The 26,940-nt window shown below is 38.3% G+C and overlaps 1 protein-coding gene across 3 annotated transcripts in view; it reads left to right on the forward strand.

Annotated features, from left to right (window-relative positions):
* Positions 1-26,940, forward strand: part of NBAS (NBAS subunit of NRZ tethering complex) — a 394,766-nt gene that overhangs the window by 353,593 nt on the left and 14,233 nt on the right. For all 3 annotated transcript variants that reach the window (XM_050754036.1, XM_050754037.1, XM_050754038.1), the window contains 2 exons: positions 17,683-17,822; positions 21,199-21,337. In XM_050754036.1, the coding sequence (XP_050609993.1) occupies positions 17,683-17,822; positions 21,199-21,337 (279 nt within the window). The remainder of the gene's footprint in view (positions 1-17,682; positions 17,823-21,198; positions 21,338-26,940) is intronic.

The following is a 26,940-nucleotide window of genomic DNA, read 5'->3' on the forward strand; positions in this document are numbered from 1 at the left end:
TATTTCTGCTCTGATCTTTATTATATCTTTTTTCCTATTAATTTTAGATAGATTTGATTTGTTCTTGCTTTTCTAGCTCTTTAAGATGCATTGTTAGGTTATTTGAAGTTTTTTTTTCCTTTTTGATGTAGCCACTTATAGCTGTAAACTTCCTTCTTAGTCCTGCTTTTACAGTGACCTATAGGTTTTGTTATGTTATGTTTCCATTGTCATTTGTTTCAAGAAATTTTTCAGTTTCCGTCTTCATTTCTTCATTGGGCTACTGTTTGATAATATTTCCATTATTTAAATATTTTAAGACTTGTTTTGTGACCCATCATACACTCTGTCCTTGAGAATGATCTATGTGCTGAGGAAAAGAAGTATATTCTCCAGCTGTTGGGGTAAATATTCTATAAATATCTATTCAATCCATTTGATCTATAGTACAGATTAAGTCCAATGTTTCTTTGTTGATTTTCTGTCTGGGCAATCTGTCTGATGCTGAAAGTCGGGTATTGAAGTCTCCAGCTATTATTGTTTTGGGGCCTGATATGGTTTGGCTGTGTCCCCAACCAAATCTCATCTTGTTGTGGGACGGACCCAGTGGGAGATAATTGAATCATGGGGACACTTTCCCCCATACTGTTCTCGTGGTAGTGAATAAATCTCACAAGATCTGGTCTTTTTATAAGGTGTTTCCCCTTCCACTTAGTTTTTCCTTCTTTCTTGCCTGCCGCCATGTAAGACATGCCTTTCACCTTCCACTATGATTGTGAGGCCTTCCCAACCATGTGGAACTGAGTCCATTAAACCTCTTTTTCATTATAAATTATTCAGTCATGGGTATGTCTTTATCAGCAGAGTGAACATGAACTAATACAAGGCCTATGTCTTTCTTTAGCTCTAATAATATTTGCTTTATGTATCTGGGTGCTCCAGCATTGGGTGCATATATATTTACAACTGTTATATCCTCTTGCTGTTTATATCCTCTTGCTTTATCATTACATAGTGATCTTCTTTGTTTCTTTTTACAGTTTTTGTCTTGAAATCAATTTTGTCTTAGTTACTGTATTAGTCCATTTTCACACTGCTGTAAAGAACTACCTGAGACTGGGTAATTTATAAAGAAAAGAGGTTTAATTAACTCACAGTTCTGCATGGCTGGGGAGGCCCCAGGAAACTTACAATGATGACAGAGAATGGAGAGCAAGCACCTTCTTCAAAAGGTGGCAGGAGAGAGAAGGAGGGAAGGACCAGACATTTATCAAACAACCAGATCTCATGAGAACTCTATCACAAGAACAGCAACGGGGAAGTTCACCCCCATGATTCAATCACCTGCCACCAAGCCACTCCTCCAACAGATGAGGATTACAATTTGAGTTGCAATTTGGGTGGGGACACAGAGCCAAACCATGTAACTCCATCCCAGCCCCTCCCAAATCTCTTACGCCTTTCACTTTTCAAAACCAATATGCCTTCCCAGTAGTCCCCTAAAGTCTTAACTCATTCCAGCCTTAACTGAAAAGCACAAGCTCAGAGGCTCAATGAGACTGAGACAAGATGAGTCCTTTTCACTTACAAGCCTGTAAAATCAAAAACAAATTAGTTACTTTGAAGATACAGTGGGAGTACAGACATTGGGTAAATGCTCTAATTCCAAATGGGAGAAATTGACCAAAACAAAGGAGCTACAGGCCCCATGCAAGTTCGAAACCCAACAGGGCAGTCATTAAATTTTAAAGCTCCAAAATAATCTTCTTTGACTCCATGTCTCATACCCAGGGCTCAGTCATGCAAGATGTGGGCTCCCAAGCCATGGGCAGCTCTGCTTCTGTGGCTCTGCATGGTACAGCCTCCATGACTGCTTTCACAGGCTGGCATTGATTGCCTGTGACTTTTCCAGGTGCACAGTGCAAGCTGTAGGCGAATCTACCATTCTGGGGTCTGGAGGATGGTGTCCCTCGTCTCAAAGCTCCACTAGAGGCAGTACCCCAGTGGGGACTCTGTGTGGGAGCTCCAACCCCACATTTCCCCTCTGCATCACCCTAGTAGAGGTTCTCCATGAGGGCTGTACCCCTGTAGCACACTTTTGCCTGGACCTCCAGGCATTTCCGTATATCCTCTGAAATCTAGGTAAAGGCCCCCAAAACTCAACTTGTGTCTTCTGTACACCTGCAGGCCCAGCATCATGTAGAAGCCACCAAGGCTTCAGGCTTGGCTGAAGCAATGGCCTGAGCTCTGCATTGGCCCCTTTTAGCCACAGCTGGAGCTGGAGTGGCTGGAATGCAGGGTACCATGTCCAAGGAGCAGTGGGGTCCTGGGCCTAGCCCGTGGAACCATTTTTCCCTCCTAGGGCCTCTGGGCCTGTGATTGGAGGGGCTCCCATGAAGATCTCTGACATGCCCTGGAGACATTTTGCCCATTGTCTTGGCTATTAATATTTGACTTCTCTTATGCAAGTTTCTGCAGCTGACTTGAATTTCTCCTCAGATAACATTTTGTTTTGTTTCTGTTTTTGTTTTTCTACCACCTGGTTAGGCTGCAAATTTTCCAAACTTTTATGCTCTGTTTCCCTTTTAAACATACGTTCCATCTCTGTCTTTGTGCATATGATTGTACACTTTTAGAAAAAACGAGGTCACATCTTGGACACTTACTGCTTATAAATTTCTGCCAGATTCCCTAAATTATCTTTTTCAAGTTCAGAGTTCCACACATCTCTAAAGCATAGCAAGAGTGACCTTTATTCCAGTTCCCAATAACTTCCTCATCTCCATCTGAGACCACCTCAGCCTGGATTTCATTGTCCATATCAGTATCAGCATTTTGGTCAAAACCATTAAAGTCTCTAGGAAGTTTCATACTTCCCACATCTTCCTGTTTTCTTCTGAACCCAAACTGTTCCAGCCCAGTTCCAATGTTGCTTCTACATTTTCAGGTATCTTTATATCAGTGCCCCACTATCTCAGTACTGATTTTCTATATTAGTCCTTTTTCACACGCTATAAAAACCTACCTGAGACTGGGTAATTTACAAAGAAAAGAAGTTTAATTGATTCACAGTTCCACATGGCGGAAACTTATAATCATGACAGAAGGTAAAGGAGAAGCAGGATCTTCAGAAGGCAGCAGGAGAGAGAGGGGGTGGAAAGTGCCAGACACTTATCGAACAACCAGATCTCGTGAGAACTCTATGACAAAAACAGCAAAGGGGAAGTCCGCCCCCATGACTCAGTCACCTCCCACCAGGCCATTCCCCCAAAATGTGGGGATTATAATTTGAGATGCAATTTGAGTGGGGACACAGAGCCAATCCAACTCCTGCTCTTCTGGTTTCCATTGGCATGGAATATCTCTTTTTTCCCCTTTATTCTGAGCGTATGTTGTCTTTATCGGTGAAGCGTGTTTCTGGCAAAAGATCATTGGGTCTTTTTTTTTTTTATCGACCACTCTGTCTTTTGATTGGAGAATTTAGTCCATTTCCATTCAAGGTTATTATCGATAAGTAAGGACTTACTCGACTTACTCCTGCTGTTTTGTTGTTGTTGCTGTCTTCTCTTCCTTCTTTTCTTCTTTCCTGTCTTCCTTTTAGTGAAGGTGATTTTCTCTTATGGTATGATTTAATTTCTTGCATTTTATTTTTGTGTATCTGTTGTATGTTTTTTGATTTGAGGTTATCTGTGTGTCTTACAAATACTGTGTTATAACTCATTATTTTAAGCTTATAATAAGTTAATATTATTTGCATAAACAAACAAGCAAAATGAAAATTGATAAAAACTCTGCAGCTTAACTTCATTCCCCGGCTTTTTAACTTATTGTTTTATTCTATTTATATCTTATTCTGTAATTTCATATTGCTACTTCTAATGCCAACCCCGTCCCACAGAGTTTATTCTAACCTTCTCCCTTTTCTTATTTGTAAACTCCTCTCTCTGTCAATAGGAAACTTGAGTGTCATTATCCATAATATATTTATATATTTGCTCAATCCTGGAGTACATATAAATTTTGAAATTACTGGGTAGAATACAATATTTTTGTAGAGCTCTTTTTATCTTTAGACTTCAAGTAAGAGTACTAATAATTCTTTTCTTTTCTTTTTCTTTTTCTTTTTTGAAAGTGTCTCACCCTGTTGCCCAGGCTGGAGTGCAGTTGACCAGTTGTGGCTCACTGCAGCCCCATCCTCCTGACTCAAGGATCCTCTTCTCTCAGCCTTCCAAGTCACTGGGACCACAGGCATGCACTATGATGCCTGGCTAATTGTCTGTTTTTTGTAGACATGGAGTCTCACTATGTTACCCAGGCTGGACTCAAACTCCTGAGTTTAAGCAGTCCTGCTGCCCCAACCTCCCAGAGTGCTGGATGTGTTATAGACATGAGCCACTGCACCTGGCTTATCTGGTTTATATTTTTCAAAGTCACTTAATTCCTTCCTCTTCCCCGCTCACACACACACACACAAACACACACACACAGACATGCCACCTTTAGTATGATTATCTTATCCACTTATTAGTACAGTTAGGTTTCAGGTATTCTTTTTTTGAATATGTGAAATATTAACATGGAATGTGAGATCATTCTCTGGGATTTAGTGCTTTTTTCCATATTCCTTATGGTATTTTGAAGTTTGGACATGCTTGGTCTATAATTGTGCTGAATGTGTGGGTTTTGTGTAGTTTTATTTGTTCTTGTCATTCTATTTTATATTTGGAGAATATATAGGTAGACATAATTCATTGGTTGCCAGTTTCTTCTGTTACCCTAAAGTCTCTCTGAATAATTTCTAACTTAGAGTCAAAATTAAAACTCTAGAAGTAACAACAGAAATCTCTTTTCCTTTAAGCTGTGAAGATGCTACGTGCTGCATGTTTTGAGGGCCCTCCATGGACTTCACATTAGCCTTCCTATGTGTATCATTTCATCTAAACATTGTAATAACCCTGTAACAGAGGCAATCTCATCACTCCATCACATAAGGAAATAGGCTCAAAGTGGTTAAGAAATTTGTATAATACCTCAATGCTAAGATATGGCAGAATTATATATAACTGTGAACTATCCATACTAGTAGCTACCATAAAGGCTCAGTGTTAACTCAGTTTTAGATACATATAAAGCTGTATGTGTATGTCTGTATATTATGTCATATGTTATGCTATACTATATTATTCTCAAAGTAATCTGATATTGCTAGTTAGGTATTATTACCTTATTTTTACATGTGAAAGCACTGAGGATAAGAGAGGTATTTTTATGTGATTATACAGCTATTAAGTGACAGGGCCAATATTCTGAGTCAGAATAATATACTACAGTGAAAAAATTTTCAGCTGTGTAAATTATTTGATTAAAACTTCATCAAATTTAACTCAAACCAAAGGATGGCCTTAGCTTCAATAGCAGCTGTTTAAAATGAAAACACATGGCTGGGTGCAGTAGCTCATGCCTATAATCCCAGTACTTTGGGAGGCTGAGGCAAGCGGATCACCTGAGGTCGGGAGTGTGAGAGCAGCCTGACCAACATGGAGAAACACATCTCTACTAAAAATGCAAAATTAGCCCAGCGTGGTAACAGGTGGCTGTAATCCCAGCTACTCGGGAGGCTGAGGCAGGAGGATCGCTTGAACCCGGGAGGCAGAGCTTGCAGTGAGCTGAGATCGTGCCACTGCACTCCAGCCTGGGCAACAAGAGCGAAACTCCATTTCAAAATAAATAAATAAATAAATAAACAGACACACAGGTATTTATAGGGGGTCACATGGTACTATATGATTGATCATTTGTCCTAGAGAAAAAATTTATAAGGCAAAATCTTTCCTCTTCGTATTTTAACACAAAATATTTCCCCTTATCATATGTTTTTAAGTGTTTCATAAAATATATTTATGTAAAAATATGTATTACATATTGAAGTGACAGCAGCACTTATGGAGAGTGATTACGGCATGTTTCATTGTGTGATTTCCATGTTTACAGGTATAATAAAATAAGGAGGGTGCTGTAAGGCGTGGTTCAGAATTGCAGTTGTTGGCCTCTATGTGTTTAGATATGTTTCCATACCCACAGATGTGCAGAAACTCCTTGGGAGCCTGCATTCCTGTTCTTTAATTGGATTTCTCCCCATCCCAAGGGTGTGTTTGCAGTGCCCTAGGAGAGACTTTCTGTGGCAATTGAAAACCATTTATTCTTAAGCAGTTTATAAACAGGCACTCATTTTCCTACTCCTTACCTGGCAGGGGAGATACCATGATCACATTTTGCCTTATATGAGCTGTGCAAGGTCAAGTATTTAGAACATTATTGCCAGATCTGCATCTGTTTTTTAGTTCTATAGAAAAGGGAGAATAAGCAGAAAATAGCACCCTTACTTTTAATGTTTAAACTTTAGTTATTTTCCGTACTTTGATATTTTCTCTTTAATAAAATCCATAAATATCCAGAAATTGACAAAAATAGAATATATTATAGTTATATTTTCCTATCTAATAGCAATAATTCAGACTATATTTAATAAAAATAACTAACAGTCATAATATTGTTTATTAAGTACTTGCTGTGTGCCAGGCACTGGTCTAGGAATTGCTTGGATTGGTGGGGAATGTTGGTAGTCAACAGCTTATGACTGGTTTTGGTCTTCTCAAAATTCCCTTCCGGGGATATTAGTTCAATCCAGTAGACACAACAGGCAGTACTGGCCACCTGAAACCTTATCAAAGGAGTGGCTTTAATAGGCAGAGGTCTGGTTAACTCTGTCACCTTTTGATATTTCTGTATATCTGTGGAAGCTGAGGATTTTTGTTTGTTCTGTTTTTGAAGCCCTGCATACAACAACATCTCAGTGTGACTTTATTGTGTTCATGAAAGGTACTGCACAGTTATTTTGCAACTTCAAGTCAAGTGTCATTATATGAGTCTCTTAGGAGCAGGCTAAGAGCCTACGAATTCTTACGGAAGATAAGAGTACGGTGGTTACTGTTCTGTGAGTTACCCAGAGTAATAAAATAGTAGTAAAAAACATTTTTAAAAAGAATATGGTGGTTACTGTCACTACTGCCAGGAATAATCCTCATGTTTGTAAATCTTTTCTATTTATAAAGTACTTTTAAGTGTATTAATAACTACATCATATTTGTAAATTTCTAAAGATAAAATAAGCAACTATCAATACCTATAGGAAGATGCATATTTCAAAAGTACCTTAATTTAAGATATTTATGTTCACTTCCAGGAGCCATAGAGAAATTTGAGGTTAAGACTGTCTTCTACTGATAATAGGTGACTTAGTTCACTTTTTCAAGGACAGTGACTCTGTCTGATAAGAAGGCTGCAGCTGCTTGACAAATTGACCTACACAACAAGGGCTAAAGTCACCTAATTCAATGAGGAAAGAAACAGTGCTTTCAGAGACAAAAGGGAAAATAATATTCTTATGTTTGAGTCACATTTGAATTTTGTTCTTTAAAATCCTAGGATGTTTTGTCAGTGGTGTCGATATGAAATAATCACTATTATAGGTGTAAACTATTATAGGTGTAAAATAATCACTAATTATTATAGGTGTAAACTATTGGACATTTTCACCTCCAGGATTTTGTTTGACACTCACTGTGGAAGGGGTGGGGATGTTAAAAGAGGTATATGTTACTTTTTTCTTCACTGGGGAAAAGGACAAAGAAAAAGAAAACATAATTTAAAAAATAGCAATTTATTTTATTTTCACTAATCTGTGGAAGGCATGCTTAAGAGTCATTTGAAATACCATATTTATTGCACAAGTAAATGAGATTTTAAAAAGAGATGAAAATCAACCTACAGTTTTATTTTCCTAAAACAGACATATTTCCCTGTTTTCCTGTCCTGTCCTGTCTAGTCTATAGACATAATTCTTAGTAGAAGGAATCAGCAAATAACCAGCTTTTGGCCAGGCACAATGGCTCATGCTTATAATCCCAGAACTCTGGGAGGCCAAGGCAGGAGGATTACTTGAGCCCAGGAGTTCAAGACCAGCCTGATCTATATAAGGAGACCCCATCTCTACAATAAAAACATAAAGGCCGGGCGCGGTGGCTCATGCCTGTAATCCCAGCACTTTGGGGGGCCAAGGCAGATAGATCATGAGGTCAGGAGTTCAAGACCAGCCTGGCCAAGATGGTGAAATCCCACCACTACTAAAAATACAAAAATTAGCCGGGCATGGTGGTGGGCGCTTGTAATCCCAGCTACTCGGGAGGCTGTGTCAGAGAATTGCTTGAACCTGTGAGGCAGAGCTTGCAGTGAACTGAGATCTCCCCACGTGCCCTCCAGCCTGGGCGACAGAGCAAGATTCCGTCTCAAAAATAAATAAATAAATAAATAAGCTGGGCATGGTAGCATGTGACTGTGGTCTCAACTACTTAGGAGGCTGAGGCGGGAGGGTCACTTGAGCCCAGGAGGTTTAGGCTACAGTGAGCCCTGATTCATGCTACAGCGCTCCAGCTTGAGTAACAGAGTGAGTGAGACCCTGTCTCGAAAAACAAAAAAAAAAATCCAGCTTTCTGTTTTTACTATTTGATACATTATGTGGATGATAATATAAGTAATACCTATCCTTTCTTGTGTGCCTACTATGCACCAATATTTTCCAGCTACTTTATTCTCATTATCTTATTTAATATTCACAATCATCATATAAGTATTTGTTATCTCTCTCCTATGGAAGAGGAAAAATCAACCCTCAAAAAGGTCAGTAATGTCTCCAAAATAAACGTTTTTCTGTATTATTTTGACTTTATCATCACTTTTTGAAAGCCATGTATGAATCAAATTTACCTGTTATCGTTTATAATTCCTGTAGTGAGATATGTTGAAGCATTTGATAACTACCTGTAATTTTCACATTAAAATGTATTCTATAGTAATTTCCCATTGTAACTATCTGGAGACTTACATGAGTTCTCTGTACTCTTCATACTTTTATGAAATGTATTTAGATGCTGGGAACATATATAGTTTATAGGTACTATCCTACTTTCTAGCAAAAAGAATTGGATTCTTTTCTAGGTCCACATCCATGGTAAGCCAGGTACCTTATTTTCAAGTATTTTGGATAATTCAAATTTCCGTAATATTCATACTAATCACATGTTCTCACAACTTCAGTAAGCCTCTGAGACCCATTTGTTTCATCTTTTGTGATCTGTGATGTTAGGGCAATACTTCCTTCTCTAATTTTTTTCAGATAATTTGTTAGATTTATGACATAGTTGTTTCTTCTACTTAAGGTTAACTTTTCTAACTCTTAATGAACAATATTAGCTATAGTATGCACATACATTCAGCCAAAGATATCTTTGAGAAAATAAGTAGATAACATTATCATTTGTATTGTACTATTTTGCAAGAAATGTATATTGATCATTTGTTTTGCTCCATATTCCCTGCTGACCACTAGGATTTAATTGTAGCTAAAACTCAGAGGAACTGGCGTCAATATTTTCAACGTTTAGATTATACACAGTGTTCCCAGGTGTGTAGTTGTCCTCGTGTTCTGGCCCCAACACACTTCATTTACCACTTCAACCACAGTTCACCTTCATGAGCCACAAACTACTACTCAGCATCCCTCTGTTGACTCCCCTCGTCTCTACCCAATCTTCTCTTTTTTCCCTTACCTCTACATGTCCAAATGTTACTCTTCCCTCAGATCCTTTCTCGTGTGCCACCTTGTCACCTTCCTGATCTCAGGTTAACTTCTCTCTTCTTATAGCACTATAAACTATATGTCTCTTAAGACCTTTATCAAATTGAATGTGTTACAATAAAAGCCTTCTAACTACCACCTGAGTCAGGTACTCATATATTCAAGTGGAGATCATAAAATATATATGCATACCTTAAATATTTGTGTGAAACTAAATATATAAATGAGCATTCATTTGCCAAATATTTACTGTAAAGCTAAGGCCTTTTCTTAAATATCCAAGTTAACTATGCTTGCAGAGCAACTAAGTAACACTTTCTTCCTATGGGTTTTATATGACCATCTAATTGAAGAGAATAAAAATGTCTACTTTGTGTATGTTCAATTTTATATGTCTCACAATATATGAAGACAACTGATTTGCGCAGACTGCCAATGTCCATAATCTACTTCTCATGGAAAAGGACCCTCCCTTTGAATCATATCTGCATTTGCATAATCATATGCAAAACAGTTTGCAGTTCAGCAAAACTAAAAGGGGACATGGAGAGCATTTGACTTTTTGATTCCAGAAGCTGAGTTGAATTGAGAAGGATGTTTGAGATAGGGGTAATTCAAATGGTTGTAGTCAGAGGAACACATTAAGTCCTTAATATCAGAGTAGGCCAACATAGGCAAATGGACAAGTTACAGGTTAGGAACATAGTAATGGGAGGAAGTACCACTACAAGGAATAGAGTAGGGCAAGATGTTTAGAACTGAAGCTGAGAGTAACAAGAGAGGGCTAGAATTTCCCTTTCCGTGGTGTGTGGCATGAGACAGAGAACTCCTCGTAGGACTGGAAGACATAACCTTATCATCAGTTGAGGATCATCTCTCTATCTAATTTCTCAGGCTTTGTCTTGCTGAATTCTCACAAATTGAATGGTCATCTTTCCGATCACTGTATCTCTGGTACAAAAAGTAGATTCTCAGTTAGTATTTGTGGAATTGAATGAATATAACCCTGTGAAGTAGATGTTATCGGCACATCTTACAGATAAAGAAACTCAGACCTAGGCTAGGCTGTTTGCACCAGGTTACATAGGTATTATATAAGTGGCAAGGGGTAGTGAGCAGATGAGGGTTGGAATGAAAAACTAGGATTGTATGACTTTTGCTATGCAAAATACATGTTTATACTTTACTTTGTTACTGAGGAAGCCTCTGTACGGTCCTACCTAATAGCCATTAAATTGTGAGAGCTCTTATATACAGCATTGGGACCCGTTTATAACACTGTTGACAACAATTCAAACTTAATTTGCTTTCCACTCACTCCTAAGATATCAGCAAGCTTTCTCATTTTTATCTTTTAAGTTGAGGCCAGGGAATGTATCCTTAGCGGTTAGTAGATTTGGAAAAGCCCTATTTTTTATTTCATTTTGTTTGGTGTTGTATCTTTGTTTTCTTTTTGCCATAATTGATCATTTATAAAGCAATTTTATGGTTTAATAAAGGAAGGATAAGTCACCAAATACAGACTCATCTGTTGAACAGACATGCCAGTTTGCTGTGGTTCTTGTGTATGTTTCTTTCTTTAAACAAACAAACAGAAACCTCCAATTATGAAAACAATGCATGTTAAACCAAGAAAAGTACCAAAAGGCAGACAGAAGTGATCATCACCAACAAATCTGTCATCCAAATGTAAACATTTTATTAAATATATATGTAGCCATTTTTCTGCTGCATGCTTTATACAAATTATGTCACATCATGTACAGGTTTTTTTCCCCCTCAAATTGTATCCTCCTTATTCATCTTTATTTTTACATCATGATTTAGTTTGTTTTCTGCATTTTGTTTGTATAAGCATTTTCCTCTGTGAAGTTTGTTCTGATTGCATTCATTTTCATCTTCCTTTTCAAATTTTAGGTTTTTATTGAGATAATTATAGACTCATATCCAGTTGTCAGAAATAATACAGAGAGATTTCTTGTGCACTTTGCCTAGTTTCCCCTAATGGTAACATTTTGCAAAACTACAGTATAATATCCAACCAGGATATTGACATCGATACAATTTGCTGGTTCTATTCAGAATTTTCGAGTTTTACTTGTACTCATTTGTGTGTGCTTGTGTGTATTTAGTGCTATACAGTTTTATACCTGTATAGGTTCATATATCCAGCACCACAGTCAAGATGTTAGCAAATCCATATGGCTTTGCAGCAACTCAGTTCTTGCCTTCTTGAAGTAAAGAACTCATCCAAAGGGCATACGGCAGAGAGAGCCTGAGGCAGATTTTTGAGCATGAGAGCTTATTAACAAGTTTTAGAGCAAGAATGAAAGGAAGTAAAGTACACTTGGAAGAAGGCCAAGCAGGCAACTCGAGAGATTCAAGTGCCCTGTTTGACCTTTGACTTGGGGATTTACACGTTGGCATGCTTCTGGGGTTTTGTGTCTCCCCTCCTTTGATTTTTCTTTGGCACGAGCTGTCCACATGCTCCATGGCATGCCAGCCCTTAGAAGGGACTGTGTGCACAGTGTGTTTACTAGAGTTGTACGCATCCTCACTTGAGCCATTCTTTTCTTACCAGTGTAGTGTTCCTAGAGGATGTTCATATACCAGTTAAACTCCACCATTTTGCCTCTTAGTGTGCATGCTTGATTGAGCCCACTCACTCCACTCCTGAGATCCAATCAGGAAGCTAGGGATCACCAGCTTCAGGAGTTTTCTTTTGGGAGACTGCCTTTCCCTGATCTCTGCTGCAACCAATTATTATTTTAGAGAGACAGTTTAACAACCACTTGACCATCACCTGATGGTCACCTAACGTTCCTGGTGTCAAGGGAGCAGGGTCTGTTTCCTCTCCTACTCTGCTCATGTCTGCCTAGCTACCCACTCTAACAAAGATACTGAGTAGTTCCAACAGCCCAAGGATCTCTTTTATAATCACATCCACCCCATTCCTAACCCCTGACAACCATTAATCTTTCCTTCATTTCTAAAATGTCATATCAAAAATATTACGTAAATGGAATCAGACAGTATGTATGTAACCTTTTGTGAATGACTTTGTTTACCCAGCAAGAAAGGGCAGGGTGGAACTCTTCCTTTTTATCAGGAACCCATTCCCAGTAAAACTAACACAGGTCCTAGCTGAGCCTTAATTCATTCAGAGCGTCACTCTCATGACCTAATCACCTCTTAAATATCTCACCTCTTAATCCTATCACAGTGGCAATTAAATTTCAACATGAATTTTGGAAGGGACATTCAAACCATAACAGATTGAATATATGTAAATCATTTATTTTCTTTGGAGCTATTATAAATAATACATGTTTATTTTTGGTTTTCACATATTTATTGTTAGTATATAACAATGTGATTGATTTTTGTATGTTGATCTTGTATCCTGTGATATTCCTGACTCGTTTCTTAGTGTTAGGGTTTGTTTTATTGTGTGTGATTTCTTGGAATTTTCTATATAGACAATTAATCTGCAGATAGAGTTTTATTTTTTCTTCTAATTTATGTGTCTGTTATTTCTTTTTCTTGCATTATTGTAGTGGCTAGATCATTCAGTATGGTGCTGAACAAGAGTGGTAGGAGTGGATATCCTAACCTGGGCATGTAATATGGAAATCTCACCTCCATATTTGGGTCAGTCCCTTTACCTTCCCCACTTTTAAATATTATCGTCTTGAATATCACATGGTGTACAATTTTTGTTCTGATCATCAAGTATGATTTAGAACATGTATATGGAAAAGAATAGTCTATTGTATTTACCCATATTTTTGCCCTTTTTGTTCTTCCCTCTGATACTTCATAGTTCCTTTTTTTATCGTTTTCTGTTTGAAGAACTTTCTTTAGCCAGTATTTAAGATGAGGGCTATTCGTGTGGCAGGTCCTTTTAATTTGTCTTTGTCTGAGAATGTTTTCATTTTCTTTTTTTCCTGAAGAATAGCTTTGCCAGATAAAGAATTTGTAGTTAACAGTTCTTTTCTTTCAACATTTGAAAAAAATGGGACACTTCCTTCTGGCCTCCATGGTTTCAGATAATAAATCCATTATTATTCACATGAATATTCTCCTACAAGTAATGTTGTTCTATCTGCTTTCAAAATTTTTCCTTTTCTACCTACTTTTCAAGTTTCAAATTATGGTGTAACTTGACATGAATTTCTTTGTGTTTGTCCTGTTTGGGAATAATTTAGCTTCTTGAATCTGTAGGTTTGTGTCTTCTACCAAATTTTGGAAGTTTTTAGATATGTCTTATAATATCTTTTAGCTTCACCCTCTTTCTCCTTTTCTTCTGGGATTCTCAGTGCAAGTGAGCCTACTTGAGCTCTGTTCTGTTTCTAGCTCCAGAATTGTAAAATATTAGGTCTGGGTGGGCTTCTTATTTTCTATTTATTTATTCATTCCTTTGTTTTGGCTGGGGAAACAGAAGACATCCGAATACCATGTTCTTAAGGCTTGCAACTCCAGGCTAGTGTACTTTCTTTTTACCACTCCTCAGAATTTTCCCTTCACTGTTTCTTTTATGACTTCTACAGTTTATAGTTGTGCTTTGCAGAGGAGCAGAGAGAAATGGATAAGCCATGTTGTTCAGACTGGGAGCCCTTTACATATGTTTACCTTTTATTTTTCTTTACACAAAAATTCATTTTGAATTTTTGAATTTGTGGACACCAATCTTAGATTCGCACTTGTTATATATCAAAGTATATCATGATTATCCAACCAAGTATATTCTTTATTATGTTTTTAAAAATACATACTCAAGCCTATTTTTAGGCCCATTCTCTTCTCAAAAATTCAAAATTCATCAGAATTTATTTCCAAAAGTCTTAAAGGACGTAATAAAGAAGATAATAATAACATTCATTTTTTAAGTATTTTAATATGTGGGCACAATCTTAGATTAGCACTTGTTATATTTTAAGGTATATACCAATTATCAAACCAAGTATATTCTTTATCAGTGTTTTTAAAAATACGTGCTGAAGTCCATTTTTAGGCCAATTTTCTTCTCTCATAGAAGGTAAAACTTGCAGCTACAGTGGTAGCAAATTTAAAATTGCTTTCTTAAGAGCTGAGTAGCTTGACTTGAAACACTTTTTGATATGATGGAGTATGCAAGCATGCACGCACAAAATGCATAATTATGTAAGTTACTGTATTTTTCACATTTTTAGTTAAAATATGGGGGTTAAGGCTCTGAAAAATAAGTTACTAAAAATTGAAATGATTAGTGGACATTAGAAGAAAACATTTTCTGACAAAGACATACTCTTAAAAAGACCATGTACATGTGAGAAAGGTGCTATACAAAAAAAATTTATCAAATGCATTTTAAAAATGGAAACTATTATTTGCACACTATTATAAAAACAAATATTAAGGCTTAACTTAGTTTCTGTTCTCTTTTCTTCCCTTATGATACAGTTTGTTTCCTCAAAATGTAGATTACAGTTTCTGAAAAGGAATAAATTTAGACGATATTGAAAACATGATTCTTTTATTGTTAATCTCTTCCTTTTCATATAGTGCATCACATACAGAAAATAAACCATATAAAGTGTGTATTTCATAAAAAGGAGAAACTACTTGTTATTAATTATACTGCATTTAATTATAGTAGTTGGAATACTGACACTGCTAGGAACATTGGAAACATTTCATACAATGGATTTTAAATACTTCTTAAGCACAAACCTTTCCTGCAAATAAACTCTCATGTAGACACTGAGATTATCCTGCAGGAAGAAAAGGCTATCAAACCTTCTGAGATTTCAACATTTTTAGAACCTGTTCTTCAGATAGGATGCCCAAACAGAGGGACTTTAGTGAAATCACTTAACAGTCACAAAGTATCATTTATATAGATGTAATGTTAACAAACCTGCCATCTTTTGTCCTGTTTTTAAATGTAATAGTAATTTTTCTTTTGGCAATATCATTTTCTTTTTAAATCTTACATTAACCCTAATAATGAAACCAGCCACAAATTTATGGCAACTCCATTTGTATTTAATATAATTTATACTAAATTATTTTATAAGTGATAAATTGTCTTCATTCACTCCATTCATATGTATGTCCATTCACTAGTTAATTCACTCAATAAGTACTTACTGTGCATATACTCTATAGCAAGTATTATTTAAGGAGTTGGGATAGACCAGTGAACAACAACAAAAAAAACAACTTCTTTCAAGGAGGTGACATTTCTTATGGAAGAAGAAAGGCAATAAGTAAATATATAGCATGTCACATAGTTGTGAGTGCTAAGAAGGAAAATGAAACAGGGTGAAGGAGATGGACAGCTATGCAGCAATGCTCCTGTAGGTAAGGCCGTTAAACAAGGCCTTGACTGACAGGTGACATTTGAGAAACTTGAAAGGAGGGAGTGAGTCACTCAGATATCTGGCGGAAGAGGGTATCTGGAAGAGGAAACAGATCAGAGTGCCTGAGATGGGAGTGTGCATGATTTTATGTATGCAAGGAACCTCAAAGAGACCCTGAGGCTGGAGACAGGTTGAAGGTGGTGAGGTTGGAGAGTTGCAGATGGATGGACGTCTTGGGTTTTTGTTTTTGGTTTTTTAAGTTTCTTTATAAATAGGCAAGGCAGCATTGCCAAACTCCCAACTCGAGGTCCAACCCTATTATCAAAAGCTGATCTAGCTTATTGAATCCTCTCACTTCAGAACATCCTGATCTGATTATAGTTATATTTGGGCTCTGTCACCTGCTAGTCATGCCACCATAGTTGGCCTGGTTCCTCATCTGTAAAGTGAGATTGCTAATACCTGTGCTGTCCTCCACACAAAACTGCTGTAAGGGTAAACTGACTGACGGTATTATGAAATTGTTTCAAAAAAACTACAAAATGGCCGTGGGCTATTCTTCCATAGAAAAATGACATGGGCTTTTAAGGCAGGTTTTGAAGGATCTGATGGGTCACTGTGTGAACAAGGCTTCCCATAGCAATTAGAGATAATTTCATAGTACATAGCAACTTTTGTAAAATGCAGAATTCATGGCGTGACTTTTTCCGATGGCTTCTTGGGATCAGAGCCAGAATGACCATTAAAGTAAATGTTTTGGAAATATGCATTAGTGCAGACAATTTAGCATATATACAGGTAACCATTCCTTCTCATTATCCTTTCAATGTATCATCATCTGAATGTCTGTGTACCCAAATCATTATGAACTCATCATCATGAATGTCTGTGTACCTAAATATAAAGAATCTATGCTGAGGCTAGAAAATGAGAGAACCAGATTTTGGCTTATTTTTATGCCTAAAACTGTTTTTTAACCTAAAATAGCGTACATTTTCAACCACAGAGACATTGGAGATGTGATTTGTTTTAGGACTGCCTCAATGTAAAAGAAAAACCATTTAGTTATTCAATGAAAGGAAAAATGGGTGTTTTGTATTTGGCAGAGACTACTTTTGCATTAGAAATGGAGGTATCAATAAAGGATATTTTATTCTATTTTGATTTATAGCAAAAAAGTTCTATGACAGATATACTTTAGTAAAATCTTTCATTTCAAATTAGAGACATTTTCTAGACAACATGAAAATTAGGATTTTATTTCTAATGAAAATTAGGATTTCATTTGGGATAACTTAAACTTTAAAAAATTCACCTAATGTTGAGGATGGTGAAATATTACAATTTCAAATAAAGCAATTCAGTCTCTTAACGTATGTTAAATGCCAACAAGCCAGTTCTGTGGAAGTCTGCTTGTTTGAATTTATTTTGTTAAAGTTAATTAGAACCTTCCTCTGATTGTAGTACTAAACAATTTTTAACATAATTATCTGAAATTGAGTAAGGCTTAGAGCTTTTGAGATGGTGGTTTTTCTGATGTTGTTGAATCTTAACACATTGTAAAAAATTTTCCAAAAAAAGTTGAATTAAAATAAAGTAGAATTCTTCTGTAAACCAATTCAGTAGCCTTTGCCACCAGCTTTCAGTGCGTATTTCTTCTTCCAGGTGGACATAGCTGACATTGAGAATGAAGAGAACCGCTACCGTGTATTCATGGAACTCCTGGAATCTAGTCACCATGAGGCTGAATTTCAGCACTTGGTTTTACTTTTGCAAGCTTGGCCACCTATGAAAAGTGAATATGTGTAAGTATTAACATAAAATTAGCCTAATCAGAGTTCTTTTGTTTGGACTTTAGCCCTAAAAATGTTGCACCTTCAAAAGAATCAATGAAATAATAATTATATGTGTGTGTGTAGTCAGTATTTGCCTTTAGAGGATTTTAAAATTGTTTTTGAAATATCACAGTGTCTTTCCGTTTCTCCTTGCCCCTAAACCCTAATATTTTATTCAAAAGTAGCAGACAGTGCTTGATAATATCTGATTTATGAGGTCAACAAAAACAATGTAGTTTCAGTATTTTCGCCAGGAAATTTCTTGACTGTCTTAACACAGCTTACAGTGCCAACTTGAGAATCCAAAAGGAATAAATGAATAATTCCTACTTATTGAGAACACAATGTTATGTGCAATTTACATATATTATCAGTCACTCATACAACACACCTACAAGGGAAGGTGATGTTATCTGATTTTATACATGAAGGAAATTGAGGCTCAGAAGTTAAACAACTTCAGGCTTCACATGGCTAATAAGTGGAGGAGACAGAATTCTAACCAACTCCTGGCTACCTTCACAGCCCGTGTTGTTTCCTCTGTCACGCTGAGTTGCAGCTGCCACCCATACCTGCATGGACTACTTATTCAGTCCTTGTGGTATTAGCCACGGAACGTACCCCTTTCCTTTGGAAGAAGTGGCCAGATTTCCTCTGAGTGCATGGGCTGGCTCTCATGAGCTGTGGCTTCTCATTGGCAAAATGGTATGAGCACCAATGCCCTTGCCACAAGTGCCTGTTTGGCCCAGGACTGATCTTGTTCTCCCCACGCTCAGCTGACATACTCTCCCCCAGGCCAGTGAACATCTCCACATGTCTGAGGTTAAAGAAGGATGCTTTTCTGAAAATGAAGTCCTATAACCTGTGAGCAGTTAGGACTGCCAGCAAATATCTGGAAAAGGTTCCACGAGACTGTTTGGAATTTCCAAAGCAAACCAAGGACAATGGTGCTTTCATTTTGTGGTATTTTTTTAACCAAGTGTTTTCAGCAAAAAAAGAAATGTTTCTTAGATCTCTTACGTTTGTGGCAGCGATGACATGCTGACTTGTTTTTAAGAACAGGTTCTTACCTTCACTGTTTGAAATCCACAGTGCAGGCTCTCACATCATAACACCGTTAGTTCACAGTGCACTTGTGTTAGCCACCAGTGGTCTTCGTGTGTGTGCCTTCAGAGCTCGGGGTGCTTGTTCAGAGCAGGGTCCTGGGTCCTGTGCTCAACTTGCGGAGTCCAGCTCTCCATACTGGGACCTGGGAATCTGTTCTGAACAAACTCCTGAGTGAGACTTATGTGACACAGGTGTGGAGCCCACTGATGAGACTGCCACTAATGCCATACTTTTGTAAGGAAATGAATTATTAGAATCGAATTGTAGATTTCGTCATACCCTCATTTCCCAATTCAAAATATGACGCCTCTAGGAGATTAACTTTAGTTTACAGTTTCTTTTACTTTTAGAACACTGACCATTTAAAATCATTCATTTATTCACAAGAATCAAAATCAGCTTGACTTAAAACATTTATTGCATTTAAAACATTTAGTGCGTTTGTAAACCAAAAGTCTTAACTTTTAAAGTTATATTCTTTTGTAGCCACATATGAAATGGAATTTGTAAATTGCTAACCTGAGTTTCATAAAACTGCTTTATTAAATCATTAGAATCAGAACAAAGCATTTCCCAGTCTGCTCACCCCTTCCCCTCCTATCATTCATGTCTCCTCTGCCTAAGAGATAACAAGGGCATAAGTCAAATATTCTGGAGAATGTGTGATGGGATGCTTTACAAACAGGTTCTCAGAAGTACTTTTGAATATTTTTTTTCTTTTAGACAATCCAATTGAATAAATAAATCACCAAAAAAGGAGTGGGGGTGAAAGAAAGGGAGGATAGTGTGACAATGATGGCATGTTGCCCATCAACACAAAAAGGTTACAACTTAAGAAATTCGTTGGATCCACATGACTGTAATTTACTAGTGCCAACTTTGGTTTTTTAGCTTTAGTTCCTTGTAGGAAAATGCATGAAAAAATACTAGGTTTGTACTTAAGGAGGATTCATTGTTTTCATCCAGTGTATCACTGCTGGCTGGTGAAAAACATATCTTGATAATTTGTTACCAAAGCCTTGTTGCCCATTGGTTCACCATGCTGGGCAAGCAGCATTTCTCCTACAAGGAGAAAAACTGTAGAGAAGAACCCAGGAGAGCTGAGTTCAGACTTTGCAAGAGGAGAAAAGAGGGGAAGTCCTTGAGTGTAGGAAGACTCCTCAGTACACCAGACACTCTCACAGAACTGTGTGTACCTTGAAGTAAGCAGCGTTCTTTGTTCTCACAGGTTGTCAGTTTGAGCTGAGACACAAAGGCTTTGCCAAGGGCTCGTCCCCTTGTTACTGTTGCACTTGAAATTCTTTTCAGGGCCTGAGGAATAAAATTCTTTCAAGGGCAAGACCATCCCTGGTTGTTCAATGTCTAGAATGTAGTGTTGTGCTAATGAACCAACAGACTCTTCATAAATAGTAATTTTTTCTTAATGTAAGTAAAATCAGTACGCTGCTCCTGGGGCCATGAAATGAATTTACCATTACCTTGTCAATGGAAATGTAAATTGTGATGTTTCTATGAAACACAGGGTAGTGTCAGTAAAGACAAGGGAAAGAAAAGGCAAACTTTTGTGTGCTTTTATGTTTCCAATACAGGGAAACAATATGAAGCCCAAAGTGTGATCTTCATACTACTTGTCTGTGGCTTCCTCAACCTATGCTCCCCAGCTGACCTCTGCTATGCAGTACCCTGATTGTAACTTAGTCCTGCCCTGACCCCATTACAATAACAATGGTAATAATAATAATATCAGCAAGAGGCAGTATTTATGTAGTAAATAGTAATGTGTGCTTGCTATTAACACTGATTCTTCACAACTACATAGATCATTCATTAAAGCAACTCTTCAAGGAAAAAAAGACATTAAATAGCTTTACACAATGAAAAAACTGAGACCCAGAAGGGTGTGGCTTCCCCAGAACCATACAACTAGGCAAAAGTACTAAATAACTTCTCTGAGGATCCAAGTAGCCAGAATCTGAGCCCGAGTCTGTCTGGCTTCACAAAGCCTGTGCTGTTTCAATGCCACTTACTACCCCGGTGTTGCTGGGCTGCTTGGTGATACCACAGGAAGCTGCTTTTTCTCCTTAAGGTGTTGTCTTTTCTACAAGGTTGACTTGAAGCAGCACGTCATCTAGATTCTGATTGTAATTTACCATAAGCATTTCACTTGTTTTAAAATGTATCACAATTATGATAGCTTTAGTCATTTCCAATGCCTTGTATTTTTCTCCATAAACACCAGCATAACAAATAATCCATGGGTGAGACTAGCTACAGTGATGCTAACCAGATGTACGATAGAGAACAAGGAAGAATTGGGGAACGAAGTTTTGAAAATGTGTCGCTCTTTGTATAACACCAAGCAGATGCTGCCTGTAGAGGTGAGTAGATATTTTGAGTGCTTTCCTAAGGAGTAGCCCTTTGCTTATCAGAACTCTTTATTATAAGCAATCCTAGTGACTGGACTTGAGGAACATTTCGCTTAAGTAATTACTGGTAATGGCCATAATTTCTGATGGATCAGATGAAGAAAAGCGATGCTGAAAGGATCCTCTGAGGCTGCTGTCTTTTCGTGGGAGCCAACGTTTCCTGTACAAGTCCCAGAGTATAACCCAGTTTTCAGTTTCTTCTAGACGCCCTTTTTTGTCAAACTGAAGTTTCTGTTCCAAGTGGCCATGGTAGCTCATGCATTATCTGTCTGAACTAGGCAAGCTGGCATAGTAGTAGTAAACTTTAGCACTCTTCTCAGTAGGTAACCAACCACTTTGAATTTTACATGCTTTTTAACATCATTGTAACAAGATTGCATAACCACAAAGTTTTTTCTCTGCAAAGTATGGTCAAAACTCAGGCACCTCCTTTTTGACCTTTGTTCTCTTGTTTGATCCCATGGTTTGACTGTCACAGAGACATTTTATATATATACATACACATATATATATACACACACACAGAAACACATATGTGTATATATATGTATGGAGAGAAAGAGGGAGAACGTTCTAAAGTAAGCACATGTTAATTTCAGCTCACTGCTATGGATCCCACCTCAGCAGTATGTTATTTGAATAATTTACTGTCTTAAATTTAAGCATTTGGATAATGGCATTAAATTGATTTTGCATTCCTACTCTGTAGGAGATAAACTTGAAAATAAATTTGTAAATATGATCCTTTGAATCCTTATTGTAATCGCTCAAGGAAAATATTCTCGTGAATGCACATTTAATGAATTGTTTTCTGAATGAGGGCTTGGATTTTTTTTATTGAATTTTAAAATGTTTTATCCATTTAAAGAAGTCTTCCAACTACCAGAATGACACAATTATTCTACAAAATAAAGTACCAACACCGAAAATTACCTCGCCTTACTCTGGTGAAGTGTGATTTGCACTGTGGACCGAGGTCTGCTTGTATCAGCCGCTTATGAACCCGTGATCTGCTCTGCTATACTGTGGGCACCTGGAGAGGGGAACCGTGGCTATATCATGTCTGTGTCACCCAGGGCCGGATTCAGCCCACTGCATAGTGTGGGGACTCGGTGCACTTCATTATCCCCACCAAAGTAAGCAACATGTAAATAACATGAGATTCACCTTCGCTTGAATATAAGCTAAGATCAAGCATTATTAGATCGGGACCAAAGACCAGCAGTGTTCTACTGTCAGTTCTGTCGAATCTAGGTTAGGAAAGCATTGTTTAAGGTCTCCTGTTACTGCCTAACAGGCAGGTAGTAATGGTGATAACTAACATTTGCTAACACTCTTGGGCTTTCATCTATATTGCCTCCTTTAACCTTCAGCACCTTCTCTAAGGAGATTCATTTATCTCCACTTGACAGCTGATGGATTGGAGGGTTTGAGGTCAGGGGTCTTGCTCCTGCTTCTTCAGGCAGTGAATGGTAGGTCTGATCTTTAAATCAAGTCTCTGTGCTTGAAAGCTTGAAAAAGGAATTCTTCCAGAGGAGCCATTCCTACTACATTTGGGAGACATATGAATTTTGAATGTCTCTTATGCAATCATATAAGTGTTACTGTCAGTTTTCCCTTTTCAATACTTCCTTCAAGAATGGCCTATAGAATTTAGCATCTAGATGATCAGTGTTTAAGACATAAGGTTGTTAGGATCTCTGTCATTGTCTAAAGATGTTTATTTGTTCTTTAAAATACCCTTATTGGTTTGGTTTTACTATAACTTTTGCAAGGCAAGGAATGTAAGTTGGCCATGACATGGCCACTGCATGCTTGACCCTGACATCATCTCACCAGCTAGCTAATCAAGGCTCAGTAACAGTTTTGTATGTCAGCCTTCCCCAAACCCCAGGCCGAGGACCAGTATCAGTCCATGGCCTCTTAGGTACCAGACCGCACTGCAGGAAGTGAGTGGCTGGCGATGAGTGAAGCTTCATCTGTATTTACAGCCGCTCCCATCACTTACTACCATCTCAGTTCCACCTCTGGTCATATCAGTGGTGGCACAAGATTCTCATAGGAACACAAGCCGTATTGTGAACCGCACATGCGAGGGATCTGGGTCGTGCACTCCTTATTCCTTATGATGATCCGTCACTGTCTCCCATCAGCCCTCGATGGGACCATCTAGTTGCAGGAAAACAAGCTCAGGGTTCCCACTGATTCTACATTATGGTGAGTTGTATAATTATTTCATTAGATATTACAGTGTAATACTAATGGAAATAAAGTGCACAATAAATATAATGTGCTTGAATCATCCCCAAACCAACCCCTCCCCAAGTCCATGGAATGATTTTCCCCCACGAAACCAGTCCCTGGGGCCAAAGGGCCTATAGGGACCACTTGATGTGTATTATCTTTTAGCCGCCTGGGAATAGGTCCTAGACATATCTGTGTCCATAGCAGTAATATTCTCGTCAGCACTCCATTTACATTTTACATACATAGAAGAAAAGCGTGTTATTTTTATTGATGAATGTGTAAGAAGCTGTGCTTTCTGTTTCCTATCGGCAAATGACTTGTTGGTTAAATGAAAAGTTCTGATTTAGCTGTGATGATTCAACTCCCTAATAAGTGTCTACAGCCAGAGGGAGGTACTTTGACAAATAGAGTAATACATTAAGTTTATTTGCAGGGGTCTCATTTGATCTCAGAGTCATGTGGTCGGTGTTTGCTAAGTGTTTTTAAGAGGTCAGAAAAGATAGCACAGCACCTAAAGCACACATCTATTAGAGTACTCCTCACACACACCATGGGAAGGGATTTACTGCCTCTGTTCTTTATTAGGACTGGGAGCACCTTAAGGGCAGGGAACATCATACATAGTAGAACAGAAGGAGCTCTAGTAATGCTTGAAGCTGTACTGTTTCTCTTCCAGACTGGGCCACATCTATGTGAACGTGAGAAAAGCACCAAACTCTCTGGATCTTTGTTTTCTGGTCTGTGAAAGAAGAGGTTAAGCTGGATGAGAAAATGCTAGTTCTGTCTATTCTCTAAGGAGAATGAGCTGAGGCTGTATGTGTACTGCTTCATCCATAGCACAGAATTCACTACCTTTCATAAATTTGTAATTCTCTCAGGATGAGAGAGGAGGTACTGGGTTAAACCCCATTGCAAAGTAGGTCATTATCATGTCTCTTTAATTTGATGAAACAAAAGATAATTATTCAAGGAGTTCTCTTGTCACAGTGACTTTCCTTCATTTTCCTTAAGCTGACTCAGTTTCTGTCTCTCAATTGGACACATTTATAGATTTTTTTTCCTGAGGCTGCTGTGATTAGAGGCTATTTGCAAATGGTATGTACTGTTTTTACTGATGGCTAAATATGCTCAAATGTAAATTAAAAGTGTTACAGAGGAAGGAACATTTCTATTAAAAAGTGGCAGTATCTTTTTAAGTTTATTTTACTACATTTGGAAGCTGAAGAGTTTAATTTCAGAGTTCCGCAATGTTTTATATCACTGTGGTGGTACAATTTTCTGTTACTTAGGACTTTTTTTCCTAAATTCAATATCTTTGGTTGTCCTACTCCATGATTTAGGAAACGCGTGTGCCCAACTGTTTATGTCAGAGTACTTAAGAGTACTCACCTTTTCTTCATCTCCGTTTCCCTTTTTCCACTGAGGTACCATACTTACAGAGTTTTAAAAAAATTCATGACTCCTTAGAATGCCTTCGTGACTCTTGCTGTTGCTCCTGGGACTTGCTTACTTAGGGCCATGATGGTTTTCCTGATGAAAATATTACCAGCAGGATGAGTGACTTTCTCACAGGTCCTGTGTCCCACAGTCTCAAAAGTTCTGTGTCCTTCTAATCAGCTTGTATCCGTGGCAGTATATAAAGCACTCTCAAGAGTCAGGGATAGGTAGAATAAGAAATTGGCATAAAGCAGTTTGTTGGCATTTATAGATTTAAAATTCCAAGGTCCAGCTATTTGTGACTGACCCTGAAGGTCCATGATTTTGCTGAGACACAACATGAGTTAGTCACCGATGCTCTGGGTCTGTTGCACGGGATTAAGTCACCCAGCTGGTGAGAGAGCCTTAATAATTCCCAGCTTCTCAATCTCAATGTGATTGTTCTCTGTCAGGGTTGAGCCACTTTTGCTAATGTCAAGAGCTTGATTTTTAGAATCAGACAAGTTATGCCATAACATTCAAGTTATTTAACCATTTTACCTCTGCTTTCCCCATCTGATTAGTAGGGCTGAGATCACACCTTTGTCAAAGGATTTGAGGAGAAATTAAATGAGATGATGCATATTAAAACAAAGTATGTAACAAACACTTGATGTTCAGCTCAGAGCAGCTGCCTTGCCGGTAGAGATTACAGTTCAAGAGGCACGGTTAGTGCCCTGGAGATTGAGCAGCAGGCCCAGCACAACCTGAGAGGCTCTGGAGAACACAAAACCAAAGCCCAGGTACAGTGCCTGGTGGCCAGTGGGGAGGCCCAGCTGGCCAAGATCGTGATCAACCTGGGGCTGCAGAACCAGCAGTGCCAGGGGCTTCTGGACATCCAGGCAACAGCAGTGGGAGCTCAGCCCATTCTAGGCCTGCTGGAGGGCAAGGACTGCAAGCTGCCTTGCAGCCCCCATGCAATGCCCGGGACTTGCGATAAGCCCCTCGGTCTCTGCATCACCAATCCCTGCACACCTTGTGCCCCTAGTTCCTGCTGCAGGCCCTGCAGACCTTTTGATGCTAGATACTCCAGGGACAGTAGGAGAGTTGTGTAAGGACAGAAGGCATATTGGCGAACTGGTCCTGCTTCTCTCATGACTGTCAGGCCATGGGAACAGTGCCCCAGTGCATCTTCATAAACCATAGTCCACAGGGAGAACAAACACCTGGGTTTGTGGCCTGGCTCTAAGCCTGGGCCCACCTAATCCTCTCCATCCAAGGACTCTCTTGTTCTCTGTCCTCATAGTCTGACAGGTTTGAACTGCAAAGGCCTATCAAATGAGGTATTTTGTGGTTTTTCTCTGCTGCTTTGACCTTTCTTGCAGTTCCCCAAATCCCTTTGTAAATCTCTTAATAAACGTTCTCTTGCAACACGGGGCAAATAGCGAACAAACATAGTAGAGGATTTAGCACTTAGAGATAGAGTAAGTATTTGGCCAATAACTGGTAGCTAAGAGATGAAAAGTAGTCAGTGGCTCACCTAAGTGGGTTCCTCCATTCTTGGATGTCCTTGCCTCGCTATGTGCCATCTATCCATTATGCTTACTCAGAGGGGCGCACAGGTTACTCCATAAAATTTGTCATGAAAGCCAAGGTCAGCCAAATGTTATGCGATGTCTAAATATCATAAGTCATTGAGAAATACTTGTTTACTCATCGCTGATAACTTACTGAGTGAGCAAATGTTTGTTCAGAGAGGGAATTATAGACAAGAAGTTTTAGGTATGGCATGTACCAAGCAAGTTTAGAATACAGAGAAGGAGCAATATTCTTGCCTGCAAGCAAGGCAGGTCGACCAATGAATGACTGTCATAATACAAGATAAAAGATAA

Source organism: Macaca thibetana, chromosome 13, assembly GCF_024542745.1.
Source record: "Macaca thibetana thibetana isolate TM-01 chromosome 13, ASM2454274v1, whole genome shotgun sequence".
Taxonomy (NCBI): Eukaryota; Metazoa; Chordata; class Mammalia; order Primates; family Cercopithecidae; genus Macaca; species Macaca thibetana.